General features: G+C 49.3%; 1 protein-coding gene across 17 annotated transcripts in view; it reads left to right on the forward strand.

Moving 5' to 3' along the window:
- LOC122937811 (zinc finger protein 569-like) overlaps positions 1-20321 on the forward strand; it is a 350216-nt gene that overhangs the window by 54784 nt on the left and 275111 nt on the right. For 14 of the 17 annotated variants that reach the window (XM_044292901.1, XM_044292887.1, XM_044292892.1 and 11 more), the window contains 3 exons: positions 19805-19909; positions 19993-20116; positions 20196-20260. In XM_044292901.1, the coding sequence (XP_044148836.1) occupies positions 19805-19909; positions 19993-20116; positions 20196-20260 (294 nt within the window). Of the gene's footprint in view, positions 1-1601; positions 1725-19486; positions 19611-19804; positions 19910-19992; positions 20117-20195; positions 20261-20321 lie in introns of those variants that run through there. The other 3 variants (XM_044292902.1, XM_044292904.1, XM_044292903.1) reach the window with 3 other exon arrangements.

Genomic DNA, 20321 nt, shown 5'->3' on the forward strand with positions numbered 1-20321 from the left:
TTGTAAAGAGGGGAAAGATTTTAAACAAACAAATCTTACTTGTTTAGATTGTATAATCGCATTAATGAGAATTAGAACAGGTGTTCCTAATAATTCTTTAGGTGAGTGTGTGTATATATATATATATATATATATATATATATATATATATACACACAGCCTATACCTATATACATTCTACACCCTGTAGGCTGTATATAGGTGTAGGGCATGCTGCTGCAGAACAAGCGGTGAACCCACTGGCAGGAACACACCGTCCCAGTATAGACTATCACTGGGATGGTATGTGTGTTCCTGGCAGTGGTTTCACGCTGTGTTCTGCAGCAGCATGCCCTCCGGGTCTGTCCCCAGCATACAGATGTAGCAGGCAGCTCTCAGTCTCAGGACGGAGTCTAGATCCTAAGATGGCGCCGCCGCCGCCTCCACGTGCACTGCTGCTCCTCTTCCGTCAGAAGAAGGAGGAGGCAGCAGTATCGCCGGAATATGTGGTAGGCAGCGCCGCACAGCAGGGAGTTTTAAAGAAGTCAGACTCATCAGGAGTGTGGCCAAGTGTGGGCATTTTTTGCAAGTAGGGTCAGCGGACTTACTAAACTTGTGAGCGGGGACTCAATAATTGCGGCGCGGCCGCGTATCTTAGAGGGAACCTGGCGGCCGGGCCCCTTGTCAGCCACTTCCCCGGTAGTTATGCCACTAGGGGGGGAGGCGAGGCGAGGCGAGATATGGGGGGGGGGGGGGGGGGGGAGTATAGAGGAGAGATATGGGGGGCACTAGGACAAAACAGCAATATAAAGAAATGTAACTGTCATGCGTATCACACAGGATAGGATTAGATACACGGCTCAGCAGACAGTATCACACAGGACAGGATTAGATACACAGCTCAGCAGACAATATCACACAGGACAGGATTAGATACACAGCTCAGCAGACAGTATCACACGGGAGAGGATTAGATACACAGCTCAGCAGACAGTATCACACAGGAGAGGATTAGATACACAGCTCAGCAGACAGTATCACACAGGAGAGGATTAGATACACAGCTCAGCAGACAGTATCACACAGGATAGGATTAGATACACAGCTCAGCAGACAGTATCACACAGGATAGGATTAGATACACAGCTCAGCAGACAGTATCACACAGGATAGGATTAGATACACAGCTCAGCAGGTAGTATCACACAGGATAGGATTAGATACACAGCTCAGCAGACAGTATCACACAGGATAGGATTAGATACACAGCTCAGCAGACAGTATCACACAGGATAGGATTAGATACACAGCTCAGCAGACAGTATCACACAGGATAGGATTAGATACACAGCTCAGCAGGGAGTATCACACAGGATAGGATTAGATACACAGCTCAGCAGGCTGTATCTCACATGAGAGGCTTAGATACGGCTGTGCTGGCCGCTCCCAGTGTTTGGGGCTCTGGAGATGGTGAGGGAAGCGCCTGTGGCCCTCAGTGATGTGAGGAGAGGAGCAGGAGCCATGTCTGGGTGTACTAACATGGCCGCCGGAGGTGTAGGGGGCGGGGCTAGCGCTGACTGACCAGTGTGCTGGGCGGGGCCATCCCTGTGACGTCACACCGCAAAGCATGCTGGGAGAGTAAAACTCCAGGAACCTGAGGGAAAGAGGAAGTTCTGCTGGAAACGTCCTGTAAAGAGGCTCTGATGTCCGGACAGCGGGAGGGAGAGCCCCAGCATGAGGAGCAGGTACCGGGGAGCCGGGGGCCGCAGGCAGTAGTGCAGTGCGTGATGTCTGTCACAGCTGGTGCTTCAGTAGTGCAGTGTGTGATGTCTGTGGCAGCTGATGCTTCAGTAGTGGAGTGTATGATGTCTGTCACAGCTGGTGCTTCAGTAGTGCAGTGTATGATGTCTGTGGCAGCTGATGCTTCAGTAGTGCAGTGTATGATGTCAGTGGCAGCTGATGCTTCAGTAGTGGAGTGTGTGATGTCTGTGGCAGCTGATGCTTCAGTAGTGGAGTGTATGATGCCTGTCGCAGCTGATGCTTCAGTAGTGCAGTGTATGATGTCTGTGGCAGTTGATGCTTCAGTAGTGCAGTGTATGATATCTGTCACAGCTGAAGCTTCAGTAGTGCAGTGTATGATGTCTGTCACAGCTGAGGCTTCAGTAGTGCAGTGTGTGATGTCTGTGGCAGCTGATGCTTCAGTAGTGCATTGTATGATGTCTGTCACAGCTGATGCTTCAGTAGTGCAGTGTATGATGTCTGTCGCAGCTGATGCTTCAGTAGTGCAGTGTGTGATGTCTGTGGCAGCTGATGCTTCAGTAGTGCATTGTATGATGTCTGTGGCAGCTGATGCTTCAGTAGTGCAGTGTATGATGTCTGTCGCAGCTGATGCTTCAGTAGTGCAGTGTATGATGTCTGTCGCAGCGGATGCTTCAGTAGTGCAGTGTATGATGCCTGTCGCAGCGGATGCTTCAGTAGTGCAGTGTATGATGCCTGTCGCAGCTGATGCTTCAGTAGTGCAGTGTATGATGCCTGTCGCAGCTGATGCTTCAGTAGTGCAGTGTATGATGCCTGTCGCAGCTGATGCTTCAGTAGTGCAGTGTATGATGCCTGTCGCAGCTGATGCTTCAGTAGTGCAGTGTATGATGCCTGTCGCAGCTTATGCTTCAGTAGTGCAGTGTATGATGCCTGTCGCAGCTGATGCTTCAGTAGTGCAGTGTATGATGCCTGTCGCAGCTGATGCTTCAGTAGTGCAGTGTATGATGCCTGTCGCAGCTGATGCTTCAGTAGTGCAGTGTATGATGCCTGTCGCAGCTGATGCTTCAGTAGTGCAGTGTATGATGCCTGTCGCAGCTGATGCTTCAGTAGTGCAGTGTATGATGCCTGTCGCAGCTGATGCTTCAGTAGTGCAGTGTATGATGCCTGTCGCAGCTGATGCTTCAGTAGTGCAGTGTATGATGTCTGTCGCAGCTGATGCTTCAGTAGTGCAGTGTATGATGCCTGTCGCAGCTGATGCTTCAGTAGTGCAGTGTATGATGCCTGTCGCAGCTGATGCTTCAGTAGTGCAGTGTATGATGCCTGTCGCAGCTGATGCTTCAGTAGTGCAGTGTATGATGCCTGTCGCAGCTGATGCTTCAGTAGTGCAGTGTATGATGCCTGTCGCAGCTGATGCTTCAGTAGTGCAGTGTATGATGCCTGTCGCAGCTGATGCTTCAGTAGTGCAGTGTATGATGCCTGTCGCAGCTGATGCTTCAGTAGTGCAGTGTATGATGTCTGTCGCAGCTGATGCTTCAGTAGTGCAGTGTATGATGCCTGTCGCAGCTGATGCTTCAGTAGTGCAGTGTATGATGCCTGTCGCAGCTGATGCTTCAGTAGTGCAGTGTATGATGCCTGTGGCAGCTGATGCTTCAGTAGTGCAGTGTATGATGCCTGTGGCAGCTGATGCTTCAGTAGTGCAGTGTGTGATGCCTGTGGCAGCTGATGCTTCAGTAGTGCAGTGTGTGATGCCTGTGGCAGCTGATGCTTCAGTAGTGCAGTGTGTGATGCCTGTCGCAGCTGATGCTTCAGTAGTGCAGTGTGTGATGCCTGTGGCAGCGGATGCTTCAGTAGTGCAGTGTGTGATGCCTGTCGCAGCGGATGCTTCAGTAGTGCAGTGTGTGATGCCTGTCGCAGCTGATGCTTCAGTAGTGCAGTGTATGATGCCTGTCGCAGCTGATGCTTCAGTAGTGCAGTGTATGATGCCTGTCGCGGCTGATGCTTCAGTAGTGCAGTGTATGATGCCTGTCGCGGCTGATGCTTCAGTAGTGCAGTGTATGATGCCTGTGGCGGCGGATGCTTCAGTAGTGCAGTGTATGATGCCTGTGGCGGCGGATGCTTCAGTAGTGCAGTGTATGATGCCTGTGGCGGCGGATGCTTCAGTAGTGCAGTGTATGATGTCTGTGGCGGCGGATGCTTCAGTAGTGCAGTGTATGATGTCTGTGGCGGCGGATGCTTCAGTAGTGCAGTGTATGATGTCTGTGGCGGCGGATGCTTCAGTAGTGCAGTGTATGATGCCTGTGGCGGCGGATGCTTCAGTAGTGCAGTGTATGATGCCTGTGGCGGCGGATGCTTCAGTAGTGCAGTGTATGATGTCTGTGGCGGCGGATGCTTCAGTAGTGCAGTGTATGATGTCTGTGGCGGCGGATGCTTCTGTAGTGCAGTGTATGATGTCTGTGGCGGCGGATGCTTCTGTAGTGCAGTGTATGATGTCTGTGGCGGCGGCTGCTTCAGTAGTGCAGTGTATGATGTCTGTGGCGGCGGCTGCTTCAGTAGTGCAGTGTATGATGTCTGTCACGGCGGCTGCTTCAGTAGTGCAGTGTATGATGTCTGTCACGGCTGATGCTTCAGTAGTGCAGTGTATGACTGCGTCAATAGTCAATGGGGATGGAGCGGCGGTCCGGCGGCACTGTGAAATAGCGGAAGGACGGATCCGACAGGGTGAACAGCCTGTCGGATCCATCCTGCCGCAAGCGTGAAAGTAGCCTAAGGGCTCATGCACTGGACAGTCTGCCCTCCGAGACATAGAGTCCGTGACCAGGCCATATGTCCCGGAGCGGCATACATCGGGCACATGGGAGCGCACAGGCTACTATCATATGAGTGCAGGACAATAAGCTCCGCGGGCGGCCCGGTGCGCAGAGCATCATTGTAACCTATGTGCGCTCCCGTGTACCTGATGTATGCCGCTCTGGGAATTATGGCCCGCTAACGGATTCTATGTCTCGGAGGGCAGACTGTTCAGTGCATGAGCCCTAAGAATGCGCACACAGCGCCGCACACGTCATGGCGGTCAGAAGACGGGGATGCAGAGAAAACATCAGTAATAAAACACAGAAAACCTGTATAAATGTGGTGTCGCTGTAATCGCACCGACCGGAGGAGGAGGGGAACCGGCAGGAAACGCTGGACCGCAAAACCCAGAAAACTGGCCGAATTGTGTGGGGTTTTTGTTTTTTTTATCCCCCCAGTTGGAATTTTCCCGCTTCCCACTACATTGTATAGAACCGTAAATGGCGCCATTACAAAGTACAACTGGTCCCACAAATAACAAGTCCTCGTCCGGCGATGTTAACGTCCTCGTCATCTATGTTAATGGAAAATAAAGAAGTTCTGGCTCCGGGAAGGCTGGGAGTAAAAAATAAAAATGGAAAATTTCCCTTTTATGGAGGGGTTAAAAGTCAGAAAATTCCTGTTGGGGTCCATTCACACGTCCGTAGTGTATTGCGGATCCGCAGTACACCCGGCCAGCACCCCCATAGAACTGCCTATTCTTGTCCACAATTGCGGACAAGAATAGGATATGTTCTATATTTTTCTGGAGCTGCGGACCGGAAGATCGGGGGTGCGCTCCGGAAATGTGGATGCAATTTGCGGAACGGTTGCGGATGTGTGAATGGACCCTTAAAATGTAAAATCCGTAGAATCCAATGTTACTTGTTCACAGTTGCTGCTTCCAGCTTTTTAAATACCATGTGACTATAAACGACCAATCAGAGAGGAGGTTCCCCATGGTCCGCTCCATGACTACTTGCCCATCATCCCTATCACACTGGGGATCCCTCTGGAAGCAGCGTCTCCCTCCCCGTGTGCCGCCGCTGCCACCAATGACAGGAGGACTTTAAGTTAGCACCCAGAAGGAACGCCCAGGACAGAAGCTGATGTCTCTGCCCCATCGCTCGGGCGAACGGAGCGGCGCCCAGGAATAATAGTAAGTGCTGGGACATTCCTGGGCGCCGCTCTGTGTAGCCGGCTGCTTAACAAAGTCCGAACCCATAGAAGGTTGTCTTTAACTTTTAATTCAGGAGGCGCGTGCCGGCATCCGACCTGTGACAGGGAGCTGCGATCAGCGGCAGTTAACCCCTCAGTGCGGCACCTGAGGGGTTAACTGCCGCTGATCTGCTGTCAGTACCCGCATCCTGTAATTAAAGATTGATTATCATTTGTGGTGACGTGCGCCCACCCCCCTCAACCCCCCCAGTATTAAAATCATTGGTGGCAGTGGCCACAGGGTCCTCTCCCCCTCATTGGTGGTCCAGTGGCAGCTTCTGATCGGAGCCCCAGCAGTGTAATCCTGGGGCTCCGATCGGTTACCATGGCAGCCAGGACGCTACTGAAGCCCTGGCTGCCATGGTAACGTCCCTGCTGCTGTGTGCACAGGGAGAGTGTGAGGTCCTATTCACCCTGATAGAGATCTATTGGGGTGAATAGGACAAGGGATGAAAAGATCCCAGGTTCTGGCCCCTATGGGGGGAAATGGTTATTAAATAAAAAGTGTAAAAAAAAAAAAAAAACACACCAAGTATAAATCACCCCCTTTCCCAATTTTGCATATAAAATATGTAATCAATAAATATATCACATATCGCCACGTCCAAAAAGTCCAAATTATTAAAATATTTTTAAAAATCTATGCGGTGAACGCCAGAAAAGAAACAAAATTAAAACTGCGCGATTTGCCATTTTTTAAAATGCGGAATCCACATGGCTTTTTGAGTGTTGTTGTTTTTTTGTTTTTTTTTAACGTGGTATCGAGTATCGCAATACTTTTTTATGGTATCGAAATCGAAAAAAAAATGTTGGTATCGCAACAACTCTACCATGTCCCTCCGATTAACGGCCTTCACCGGACCCCCCCTCTTCCTTATCTCTCACCAGGTCCGGCCCTTAGGCGACTTTCACACGGGCGAGATTTCCGTGCGGGTGCAATGCATGAGGTGAACTGAATCCGGACCCGTTCACTTCAATAGGGCTGTGCACATGAGCGGTGATTTTCACGCATCACTTGTGCGTTGTGTGGAAATCGCAGCATGCTCCTCTTTGTGCGTTTTTCAAGCAACGCAGGCCCCATAGAAGTGAATGGGGCTGCGTGAAAATTGCAAGCAAGTGCGGATACAGTGCGAATTTCACGCATGGTTGCTAAGGAGACGATCGGGATGAGTTACCTGGGACCCCATTTACTTTATTATTTTCTCTTATAACATGGTTATAATGAAAAATAATAGTATTCTGAATACAGAATTCTCAGGAAAAGGTCCATTGTGGGGTTAAAAAAATATATAATTTAACTTACCTCATCCACTTGATCGCACAGCCGGGCTCGTCTTCTTTCTTCTTCTTCTTCTTACAGGGCCTGGCTGGAAAAGGACCTTCGGTGACGTCACCTAAGGTCCTTTTGCAGGTCCTGAAAGAAGAAGCAAGAAGAGGACGCTTCAATCTACAGTTTACTAAGCATTCTGTGTCATGGTTTGAATCTCTGTGACTATGGCCACGCCCATCTGCCTCCCAGCCAAGCTTTTGAACTAATCTCTGCTTACCTCATTTGCATAGCCAATCAGAGGGGGTTTTACAATTTACCAATTGAAAGAGGTGTTCCAACTGTCAATATAAATATATGTGATGCATTCAATAAAGAATTGTCAGTTTGAACTCACATACAGCCTGACTGGTGTTAGTTCTGTGAGAATTAAAACGACACGAGCGGTCGTTTGAGGCCGGATCATCAACGGCGGAATCAGCAGATATTGTGGTCACATCAGGGAGTGCCGTGAGAGCAGAATAGAGCCAGCAGGGGCTCGTTACATTGGTGGCAGCGGTGGGATTGGCTCTCCAGTTACTGGGACGCTCCAAATCACAACTAGGAATGACCAGCTACCCAGCCTGCAGGAGAGACACGCTGAAAGATTTACTTGAGAGCCGAGGAGGGATCCGCTGGGACAAAGAACAAGGCCACCTTGATCAGTGAGTTAGCTGAGATGGATCAGAGCGATGGTGATGCTGGACCTCGGTCCGTGGAAGCCCTGTTTCAGCAACGAGTTAGAATTCGGTTGGCATTATATGGTGCCAACCCATCCGAGACCGCCATACAGAATGCCATCAGAGACATCCAGCTGCAGGATGAGCGGCAAGAGAGAGAACTAGACCGACAAGAGAGAGAATGTGAGCGACAACATGAGTGGAAATGGCGGAAATACGGCAAACAGAGACAGCACCTAGAGATACAGCACCTGTCCGTAAGTTGCCCTTTCGCACATTCAAATTATTTAAGGAAGGATAGGAGGAAATAGAAGAGTTCCTCCAGGACTTTGAGAGACTGTGCCAGATACATAAAGTGCCGTCCCAAGATCGGGTCGCCTTACTGGCGAGTAACCTAACTGGCAAAGCTGTGAAAGCGTATCGGGCCATGGAGGATGAGGACGCCATGGATTATGACCTGGTAAAAGAAGCCCTGCTAGCCCGATTTGCCATTACCCCCTGAAGCCAGCTGGATTAAGTTTTGAGAATCCCGGAAACAAGGCAACCTAACCTACGTGGAGTGGGCACATTGTCTGCAGCGGAACCTCAAGGGCTGGTTCCAGGGAAGCCATGCTCATACCATAGAGGACATACCCCAGCTAGTTCTCTTAGAACAGTTCTTTGACCACACCCCTCCAAAATATGGGATTGGGTGCGAGATAGGCGGCCACAGACGGTACAGCAAGCAGCTACTTTGGCCGATGAATATCTGGACTCTCGGAGATCCATTGGAGGCCAGCGCTATCCACTACCGCGGCCCAGTGTACCAACCTCGAGCCCAACTCCAGTATCTCAGTGGGCTGCCTCTAGACCCTTAGCCCAATCAAAACCTTCTACCGGGCCTAAGTGCTATACATGTAATCAGATGGGTCATCTGGAGCGTTATTGCCCTAACCGATCCCGAGGTACCAAGAGACTGCCCAGTTATCCAGGTCGGCGACTTGTTGCCTCCAGAACGAGGCCAACCCTCTAGATGTTCAGGAAGAGTTTGGTGAGCTGTTCAAGGCCGATACCGTCCAGGCCACAGCTGAAGATAATCAGCAGCACCATTGTCAGGCGGTATGGGTTAATGGGCAGCCGGCCCAGGGACTTCGTGATTCCGGGGCTACGATTACCCTTATTCAGCCTCACATAGTTCCTCAGTCGGCCCGAACCGGCCAGACTGTGGCAGTCAGGGTAGTAGGGGGCAAGGTGCTGCGCTTATACACCAACAGAGTTCACCTGGATTGGGGCTCAGGGAAGCGACAAGTGAGAGTAGGGATACTCCGTGAGTTACCCGCAGAAGTACTTTTGGGGAACGACTTGGGGCATTTGACTTCTTCATTTGCACTAGAGACCGCCATGGCCGTGACCACCCGACAACAAAGCCACCTACAAGGCAACTCCACTCCTATGGGGACCCAGGTAAGACCAAATCCTCCTACGTTACCCCGACTTGACAACCCCATGTCCTGGGATTCTCCTTCCGACGTTAGGCAAGAAAGCCGGAGAGACCCTACTTTAGCGTGCTATCGCGACAGGGCGGGCAAGGATCCAGGGGGGTTAGGGGAAGACAGAATAGAGTGGGAGGGAGGGCTTCTTTATCGTTACACTGAAGGGGTGGGCAACGGGAAGCGCGAGGGCCCCTACAAACAGCTAGTCGTACCCCAGAAGTACAGACGGGAGCTATTGAGGCTGGCTCACGACATCCCCTTGGCCGGACATTTAGGGATAGCTAAGACCCGGAGTCAGTTGTCTCGTGCTTTCTCCTGGCCTAGGTTACATGCAGAGGTACAAGAATACTGCCGGACCTGTGAGACTTGCCAGAGAGTAGGAAAGGCGGGGGATCATCCAAAAGCCTCTCTGCACCCCATGCCGATAATTAGGGAACCCTTTAGCCGGTTAGCAGTAGACATTATTGGCCCACTGGCCCGCCCCAGTGCCACTGGGAAGAAGTATATTCTTACAGTGGTGGATTACGCCACCCGCTACCCGGAAGCTATTCCCCTATCCAATATCCAGGCTGACACGGTAGCTGATGCCTTACTGCGGGTGTTTACTAGGGTAGGATTTCCCCAGGAGATATTGTCTGATCAAGGAAATAGGTTCACCGCCGAGCTGACCCAGAGTAGGAAGGATTGGAAAAAATATATTTTCCCCACCTACTGTTCGCATACAGGGAGGTACCTCAAGAGTCCACAGGGTTTTCACCATTTGAGCTGTTGTATGGGCGAAGGGTTAGGGGACCCTTAGACTTAGTGAGGGCCCAGTGGGAAGGGGGAGAGGATCCTGAAGGCCTCCCCATCCTTAGTTACGTCTTGGAACTCAGAGATCGACTGCGGGAACTTACCGAGCTAGTCCATGAGAATATGCAATCAGCCTAGAGTCAGCAGAAGGTTTGGTATGATCGATCTGCTCGGAATCGCACTTTTTGTGTCGGACAGAAGGTCCTAGTACTAAAACCCTTGAAGCAAAATAAATTACAGGCCTCCTGGCAGGGCCCCTATCAGATGGTAAAACAGCTGTGCGACACCACCTACGTGGTCGCCAGCTGTGCAGACACAAGAATTAAGAGGACATTCCACATCAATATGATGAAGGCCTATTACGAGAGGGCTGAGGCAGTAGCCGCCATATGCGCTCCTGCCACCGGGGACTCTGAATACCTGCCGATGCTGGAGCTTCCTGCAATCAGTAACCGTTCTGGGGGGGTGGAAGATGTTCAGTTAGGAGATGGGTTAGGACCCCAGGAACAAGAACAGGTCAGGGAATTACTCCAGGACCGGAAAGAGATGTTCTCAACACTCCCTGTATACACTCACTTGGCAGTGCACAAGGTGGAGACCCTCGGGCAGAAGCCCCTGAGACAATCAGCCTATAGGATTCCCGGAGCTGTGCAAGAAGGGATGAGAGCAGAGATTAGGGAGATGCTTGAGTTAGGGGTGATCGAACCATCAGCAAGCCCCTGGGCTTCCCCTGTAGTATTAGTCCCAAAACAGGATGGCACGACCCCGATTTTGTGTGGACTATAGGCGACTGAATGACTGTACTGTGACAGATGCCTACCCCATGCCCCAAATGGACAAATTGTTGGACAAAATAGCTCAGGGACATTATCTGACGACTATTGACCTGTGTAAGGGTTACTGGCAGATTCCCCTGGAGGCGGACGCCATTCCAAAGTCAGCCTTCATCACCCCGTTTGGCCTTTTACCAGTTCCGGGTAATGCCATTCGGGATGAAAATGCTCCGGCTACCTTCCAACGAATGATAGATCAACTCCTTAGTGGTCTTCAGGATTTTGCATGCGCATATCTTGATGACATCGCAATCTATAGCCAGACATGGGAGGAGCATCTCAGACACCTGGGCATAGTGCTAGACAGAATCAGAGTTGCAGGCCTGACCCTGAAGCCAGACAAGTGTAATATCGGGATGTCTGAGGTACAATATTTGGGACATAAAGTGGGATGTGGGAAGCAGAGGCCGGAGCCTGCAAAAATCGAGGCCATCCTAAACTGGCCGGTTCCCAGAACCAAGGCCCAAGTACTTGCATTTTTAGGGACAGCCGGGTACTACAGAAAGTTTGTACCTCACTATAGTGACATAGCCAAACCACTGACGGACCTGACCAAAAAGAATCTCCCTAGACAGGTCCTGTGGTCCCCGGAGTGCGAAACGGCATTTCAACAGTTGAAAACCACCCTAACACAAGCTCCCATACTGGCGGCACCCGATCCTAACAAACACTTTGTCGTACATACAGACGCCGCCATGTTCGGACTGGGAGCCGTACTAAGTCAAGTTGGCGACGATGGGAAGGAGCACCCGGTGACGTATCTCAGCCACAAGTTGTTACCCCGTGAAGTTGGATATGCTGCCATGGAAAAAGAATGTTTGGCTTAAGTCTGGGCTTTAACCACCTCCGGACCGCCTAACGCAGATGTGCGGTCCGGAGGTGGCAGCGCTGCGCAGAGTCACGCATATACGCGTCATCTCGCGAGACGCGAGATGACGCGAGTATGCGCCCGCGCGTGCGCAGTTCGCGCCGGCATTTCGTTCAGGACCATTTCGTCCAGGACCATTTCGTCAGCAACCTGCCAGCCAATGATCGTGGCTGGCAGGTTGCTGATTTTTAAAAAATCCAATCAAAGGGCCAGATAGCAGATCATATTTGTAAATATGATCTGTTATATGGCTGCCTGCTCCTCTGCTGGTTCTTTTCGTCGGTTGGATCCAGCAGAGGAGCAGGCTACACAGTGAGTACACCAAACATCACACTTAGCCCCAGATCACCCCCCTGAACCCCAATTAACCCTTTGATCACCCCTTTGATCACCCCTGTCAATCACAAGTGAAAAGAAAAAAGTGATCAGTGCAAACTTAGCGTATCGCTAATCAGCATTTGTACTTTTATAGTATCTGGAAGTGATCAAAACTGATCACGGTCAGATCTATAATAGTACTAGTGTCACTTTAGTTCGCCCTCCACCCAAAACGCAGTGTTTGCCCGATCAGGCCTGATCGCTCGCCCACACGTGCGTTCGCCCACACCCGCCCCACCGCAGTGACAAAAAAAATTTTTTTTTTTGATCGCTGCACATTCTATTTACACGCACTGCGGCGATAAAAAAATCAGTTTTGATATTTTTTATCAACCGCAGCGGCCTCCGGTACTTCGCTAGGCTCCCCTTTGTAAGACAGGCTTGCTTTTTTTTTCTTGGGTAGTCTCAGGGAATACCCCTAAATTTAGTTGCCCACATGTCTAACAGGGGGTATTCCTCTGAAGAGGCCTACAGGCTTCTGACCCAGTCGGATGAGGAGTGGGAACCCTCATCTGATGAATCCAGCGGGTCAGAATACGAACCTGTAGAAAGCAGTGGCTCTCTGACCCAAAGTTCGGACGAGGAGGCTGAGGTCCCTGATAGAACCAGGCGTACCCGGCCCCGTGTCGCTAGACCGCAGGTTGCGCAGGATCCGCTTCAAGAGCAGCAGAGTGGGGCTGGTGCTGTCGGATTACGTGGTGAGGCATACACCAGCAGCCCAGCCCTTCCTGGACCTAGTACCAGCACTGCCGTACAACCTGGTGAAGTAGCGAGCACCAGAAGGGCAGTTGAAGCTGGTACGGTGGCACGTGCAGTAGTGACCCCGTCGCAGCCACCGCAAAGACGTGCCCGTAGAGCCCCTAGAATCCCAGAGGTGCTGGCAAACCCTGATTGGCAGTCCCCAACTTCAGCCGCACCTGTAGTTTTCCCTTTCACCGCCCAGTCTGGAGTTCGGGTTGAGACAGCTCAGATCGGTTCGGCCCTGGGATTTTTTGAGCTGTTCTTGACTGCGGAGCTTTTAGACTTAGTTGTGGCAGAAACAAATCGGTATGCCACACAATTTATAACCGCTAACCCGGGAAGCTATTATGCCCAGCCTTTCCGGTGGAAACCAGTCCAAGTTTCCGAAATTAAAACTTTTCTGGGCCTCCTCCTCAACATGGGCCTGACAAAAAAGCATGAATTGCGGTCATATTGGTCCACGAACCCGATTCATCACATGCCCATGTTCTCTGCTGCTATGTCCAGGACACGATTTGAGGTCATCCTGCGTTTCCTGCACTTTAGTGACAACACCGCCTCCCGTCCCAGGGGCCACCCTGCTTTTGACCGGCTCCACAAAATTCGGCCCCTCATAGACCATTTCAACCTGAAATTTGCAGATATTTATACCCCAGAGCAAAACATCTGCGTAGACGAGTCCCTAATACATTTTACCGGGCGCTTTGGCTTCAAACAATACATCCCAAGCAAGCGCGCCCGGTATGGGGTCAAATTGTATAAGCTCTGTGAAAGGGCCACAGGCTATACCCACAAATTTCGGATCTATGAGGGAAAAGATCAGACCCTGGAGCCGGTCGGTTGCCCTGACTACCTGGGGAGCAGTGGGAAGACAGTTTGGGACTTGGTGTCACCCTTATTCGGCAAGGGGTACCATCTTTATGTGGACAATTTTTACACAAGTGTGGCCCTCTTTAGGCATTTGTTTCTAGAACGGATTGGCGCCTGTGGTACCGCGCGAACTAGTCGCGCGGGCTTCCCCCAACGGCTCGTTAGCACCCGTCTTGCAAGGGGGCAGAGGGCCGCACTGTGTAACGAAGAACTGCTCGCGGTGAAATGGAGAGACAAGCGTGACGTTTACATGCTCTCCTCCATTCACGCAGACACGACAATACAAATTGAGCGAGCAACCCGTGTCATTGAAAAGCCCCTCTCAGTCCACGACTATAACCTCCACATGGGAGGGGTGGACTTCAATGACCAGATGTTGGCTCCGTATTTAGTGTCCCGCAGAACCAGACGCTGGTATAAGAAGGTGTCTGTATATTTAATTCAATTGGCTCTGTACAATAGTTTTGTTCTCTACAGTAAGGCTGGGAGAACTGGATCCTTCCTCAAATTTCAGGAAGAGATCATCGAGAACCTCCTGTACCCAGGAGGTTCCGTGGCCCCATCCACCAGTGTAGTTAGCCGTCTACACGAGCGACATTTCCCCAATGTCGTTCCTGGTACCTCAACCCAACCGTCACCCCGAAAAAGATGTCGTGTCTGTAGCAGGAGTGGAATAAGGCGTGACACCCGCTATTTCTGTCCTGACTGTCCTGACCACCCTGCCCTATGCTTTGGAGAGTGTTTCCGGAAGTACCACTCACAGGTACACTATTAGCATAGGGATCATCTCACCAGGATAGGCACACAGGGCTATTAGGGCCCATTCACTCACTGCTGCTGCTGCAAACGTCTCCTTTCACATGGGACAAAGTGCATAACGCACTTCGCCACATCTTTGGGCGATTTGCGCTTTGCACATTGACCCATGGGGAAGGAGAGGTTTGTTCTATAAAGGTAAAAAAACAAAAAAAAAAAAAAACACACCAGTAAGCAAACACGTTAATGTTCAGTTCAAAAAGTTAAAGTTACATGTTCTGTTGCAAAGTTAATAAAATTATTGCGTTGCGGCCTGTTTTTTTTTTTTTTTTTTTTTGTCTTTTTACCTTCCAGGTGGACCAACCGATTGACTAGCTGCAGCACCGATGTGCATTCTGACAGAAGCATTGCGCTGCTGTCAGATTACACGCAAGTCGGTGTATGCAGCGCTGCAAGACGGGATTTTCTCCTCTGCAGTGACAGATACGTTTGCCGAGGCATACGAGCTGAGGAGGAGGCGGCGTTCCTATGCTTTGGCAAACACTTTGTATATATATATAAAAAAAAATCCAAAAAAAAATCCCGGCAATGATTTATTCATCCACATCGATTGATGCGAATGGAGAAATCTGGTTTGCCAGGGCATACGAGCTAAGTGGGTATGGATGTAGGGCGGAGCTCCTATGTCCTGGCAGACGCCTTTCCCCTCCATTTTTTTTTTTTTGGCAGAGATTTTTTCATCCACATTGATCAATGCGAATGAAGAAATCTGTGCCGTTCATTTTTTTCTTTCAGCCCAGAGGCTGAACGGAAAAAAAAATCTCATTACCCGTATGCTCAATATAAGGAGAATAGCAGAAACTCCTAATGCTGGCCATACATGTAATGATTGCGGAGACCCTCAAATGCCAGGGCAGTACAAACACCCCACAACTGACCCCATTTTGGAAAGAAGACACCCCAAGGTATTCCGTGAGGGGCATATTGAGTCCATGAAAGATTGAAATTTTTGTCCTAAGTTAGCGGAAAGTGAGACTTTGTGAGAAAAAACAAAAAAAAAATCAATTTCCGCTAACTTTTGCGAAAAAAAATATTTTTCTATGAACTTGCCAGGCCCCTCATTGGATACCTTGGGGTGTCTTCTTTCCAAAGTGGGGTCACATGTGGGGTATTTATACTGCCCTGGCTTTTTAGGGGCCCTAAAGCGTGAGAAGAAGTCTGGGATCCAAATGTCTAAAAATGCCCTCCTAAAAGGAATTTGGGCACCTTTGCGCATCTAGGTTGCAAAAAAGTGTGACACATCTGGTATCGCCGTACTCAGGAGAAGTTGGGGAATGTGTTTTGGGGTGTCATTTTACATATACCAATGCTGGGTGAGATAAATATCTTGGTCAAATGCCAACTTTGTATAAAAAAATGGGAAAAGTTGTCTTTTGCCAAGATATTTCTCTCACCCAGCATGGGTATATGTAAAATAGCACCCCAAAACACATTCCCCAACTTCTCCTGAGTACGGCGATACCAGATGTGTGACACTTTTTTGCTGCCAAGGTGGGCAAAGGGGCACATATTCCAAAGTGCACCTTTCGGATTTTGCAGGCCATTTTTTACACATTTTGATTGCAAGGTACTTCTCACACATTTGGGCCCCTAAATTGCCAGGGCAGTATAACTACGCCACAAGTGACCCCATTTTGGAAAGAAGACACCCCAAGGTATTCCGTGAGGGGCATGGCGAGTTCCTAGAATTTTTTATTTTTTGTCGCAAGTTAGTGGAATATGAGACTTTGTAAGGAAAAAAGAGAAAAAAAAGAAAATCATCATTTTCCGCTAACTTGTGACAAAAAAAAAAAAATTCTAGGAACTCGCAGTGCCCCTCACGGAATACCTTGGGGTGTCTTCTTTCCAAAATGGGGTCACTTGTGGCGTAGTTATACTGCCCTGGCAATTTAGGGGCCCAAATGTGTGAGAAGTACCTTGCAATCAAAATGTGTAAAAAATGGCCTGCGAAACCCGAAAGGTGCACTTTGGAATATGTGCCCCTTTGCCCACCTTGGCAGCAAAAAAGTGTGACACATCTGGTATCGCCGTACTCAGGAGAAGTTGGGGAATGTGTTTTGGGTGTCATTTTACATATACCCATGCTGGGTGAGAAAAATATCTTGGTCAAATGCCAACTTTGTATAAAAAAATGGGAAAAGTTGTCTTTTGCCAAGATATTTTTCTCACCCAGCATGGGTATATGTAAAATGACACCCCAAAACACATTCCCCAACTTCTCCTGAGTACGGCGATACCAGATGTGTCACACTTTTTTGCTGCCAAGGTGGGCAAAGGGGCACATATTCCAAAGTGCACCTTTTGGATTTCACCGGTCATTTTTTACACATTTTGATTGCAAAGTTCTTCTCTCACATTTGGGCCCCTAAATTGCCAGGCAGTATAACTACGCCACAAGTGACCCCATTTTGGAAAGAAGACACCCCAAGGTATTCCGTGAGGGGCACGGCGAGTTCCTAGAATATTTTATTTTTTGTCGCAAGTTAGTGGAATATGAGACTTTGTAAGAAAAAAAATAAAAATCATCATCATTTTCCGCTAACTTGTGACAAAAAATAAAAAGTTCTATGAACTCACTATGCCCATCAGCGAATACCTTAGGGTGTCTACTTTCCGAAATGGGGTCATTTGTGGGGGTTTTCTACTGTTTGGGCATTGTAGAACCTCAGGAAACATGACAGGTGCTCAGAAAGTCAGAGCTGCTTCAAAAAGCGGAAATTCACATTTTTGTACCATAGTTTGTAAATGCTATAACTTTTACCCAAACCATTTTTTTTTTGCCCAAACATTTTTTTTTTATCAAAGACATGTAGAACAATAAATTTGGCGAAAAATTTATATATGGATGTTGTTTTTTTTGCTAAATTTTACAGCTGAAAGTGAAAAATGTCATTTTTTTGCAAAAAAATCGTTACATTTTGATTAATAACAAAAAAAGTAAAAATGACAGCAGCAATAAAATACCACCAAATGAAAGCTCCATTAGTGAGAAGAAAAGGAGGTAAAATTCATTTGGGTGGTAAGTTGCATGACCGAGCGATAAACGGTGAAAGGAGTGTAGTGCCGAAGTGTAAAAAGTGCTCTGGTCATGAAGGGGGTTTCACCTAGCGGGGCTGAAGTGGTTAAAGAAATTGCAGCCCTACGTGTATGGACGCTCTTTTACCGTCATGACGGACCACAATCCCTTGATATGACTAAACCGGGTGGAGGGAGAGAATGGCCGATTACTAAGGTGGAGCCTGGCTTTGCAACCCTACAATTTCACCATATAATATCGGCCAGGGCCTCAAAACGGGAATGCGGATGGATTATCCTATACCTGGAATCTTAAGACTACTTTTCCAACATCTTCGAGTTGACCCGGTGAGGGTCCCACTGTGGCTGTTGGACTGTTTCCCAGGAGGGGGGGTAATGTCATGGTTTGAATCTCTGTGACAATGGCCACGCCCATCTGCCTCCCAGCCAAGCTCTTGAACTAATCTCTGCTTACCTCATTTGCATAGCCAATCAGAGGGGGTTTTACAATTTACCAATTGAAAGAGGTGTTCCAACTGTCAATATAAATATATGTGATGCATTCAATAAAGAATTGTCAGTTTGAACTCACATACAGCCTGACTGGTGTTAGTTCTGTGAGAATTAAAACGACACGAGCGGTCGTTTGAGGCCGGATCATCAACGGCGGAACCAGCAGATATTGTGGTCACATCAGGCAGTACCACAGTCAGTTTTTTATCACGCGTGTGCAAAACGCCTTGCACCGGTGCGATAAAAACTGAACATCAACACAATCGCAGTCAAAAATGACTGCAGTTGCGTGTCGCACAGTTTTCCTGCAATGCACACGCAACGCATCTGGAGCAAATCCGAAACGCCTGTGTGAAAGAGGCCTTAGGGATCCCGCCCAGGCTGGAGATGCAGAGCCACGCGCTGCTTTTCTAGACCCCTCTTCATATTCCATCTTCTCGTGTCCTGGTTTGTAACTTGCGCAGGGCGTGTCCCAAATGCTGCAGACCACGTGGGACTCCGCACAGTACACACCTACGTGGTCACAGGTTATAGTTCCCCTCACTGTCCAGTCAGTCCTGCAGATACAGCTCAGGCAGTTCTAACGTTCCGCTCCTTCCGGTGCAGCCTCCATGTGAATGATGAACCTGATCTGGTCTCGAGCTGCTGGGAACAATTTATTATGGAAATTGGGGCCTTCGAAAAAACAGTCTGGCTCCGGCCCCAGAATCGGGTCGTTCGTCAATATTTGACCTGAACTAGAGATGAATTGGATCAGGAAGGAAGAACATAAATCTTCTTCCTGTCCCTCCATGACCGGTCCGGCCGCCATCACCGGCGTCTTCCCTCCTTGTCTCCGGTTCACCCATAAGACTTCCTACGGGTGAACTGGACATTCCTGTAGACCCTCTTATAAAGTAGTGGTGTCAAAGGGGTTTTCTGGAATTATCAGGATAGGTCATGAGATCGGGGGGCTCCTACTCCCGGGACCCCACCGATCAGCTGTATGAAGAGGCTGCTGCGCTCGGTGACCTCTTACGCCTCTTCCAAGGCCATGTGATGTCACCTTCACCGGTCACAGCTGCGATATCAAGCACAACCACTTTACTAAAGACTGTGCTTGGTGACCTGCGAGAAGACTGCAGCGCTCACCGGCGAGCCACGGTCTCCTCAAACAGCTGATTGGTCGGGTGTATCACCACTTCAGCCAGGGATTGTATGTAGGGGTTGTGTGGGGGTACACCATACTTTACACTGCTGTGACCTCAAACATTGGGGGAACTGCCCCGACGAGATCTTTTAGTCATCAGTCCAGACAATAGAGAGAAGACCTCATCTCCTCTGATTTCTCCCAAATGTCCCTCATCATCTTCGGTCATTATAAGCATTTCTATGGGATTTCATGTGGATTCTACATTGACTCCTCTTCTTCCATTCAGGTTCCTGTGATATAGGATTGTCCGATGACATCATCAGTACCAGATAATGGATGGGGACGGGGACAAGATGGCGGAGAGGATATTAAATCTTACCCTAGAGATACTCTTCCTGCTTACTGGAGAGGTGAGAGGTTCTGATGATGTCACATTACACCATTATCTATGGTAATTACAGGGGATGTGACTGGAGAGGTGAGAGGTTCTGATGATGTCACATTACACCATTATCTATGGTAATTACAGGTGGACATGGCTGTAGAAGTGATGGACTCTGGAATGTACATGGTGACATTTTATTATTATGTCTTCAATGAACAGGATTACTCCACGGTGAAGAAGACGTCTAGTAATCTGATACCTGAGAAGAACAATGAGAAGATCCTAGAAGTCGTCCACAAGATGATGGAGCTGCTGACTGGAGAGGTGACACCGCCGGGAATGCGGGGACATTATACAGTCACAGCACTGGAGGGGTCTGGGTGATGACGGTGTCATTGTGTTGTCAGGTTCCTATAAGGTGTCAGGATGTCGCTGTCTATTTCTCCATGGAGGAGTGGGAGTATTTAGAAGGACACAAGGGTCTGTACAAGGAGGTCAAGATGGAGGAGGACCAGCCGCTCACATCTCCAGGTAACAGACAGGACTAAATACCAATGTCCTGGAATTCTCTGTCTGTAAAGTCTGAGTCCAGTCTCTGTGTCTCCTGCAGAGAGATCCAGTCAGAGGACAACACCAGAGAGATGTCCGCGTCCTCTCCTTCCACAGGATGGTCAGGTAACAGAGATTTTCCCTATCGCTGATCACTGCTGCGTCCAGATATTGGGGGGGGGGGCAC

Source organism: Bufo gargarizans, chromosome 5 (assembly GCF_014858855.1).
Source record: "Bufo gargarizans isolate SCDJY-AF-19 chromosome 5, ASM1485885v1, whole genome shotgun sequence".
Lineage (NCBI taxonomy): Eukaryota > Metazoa > Chordata > Amphibia > Anura > Bufonidae > Bufo > Bufo gargarizans.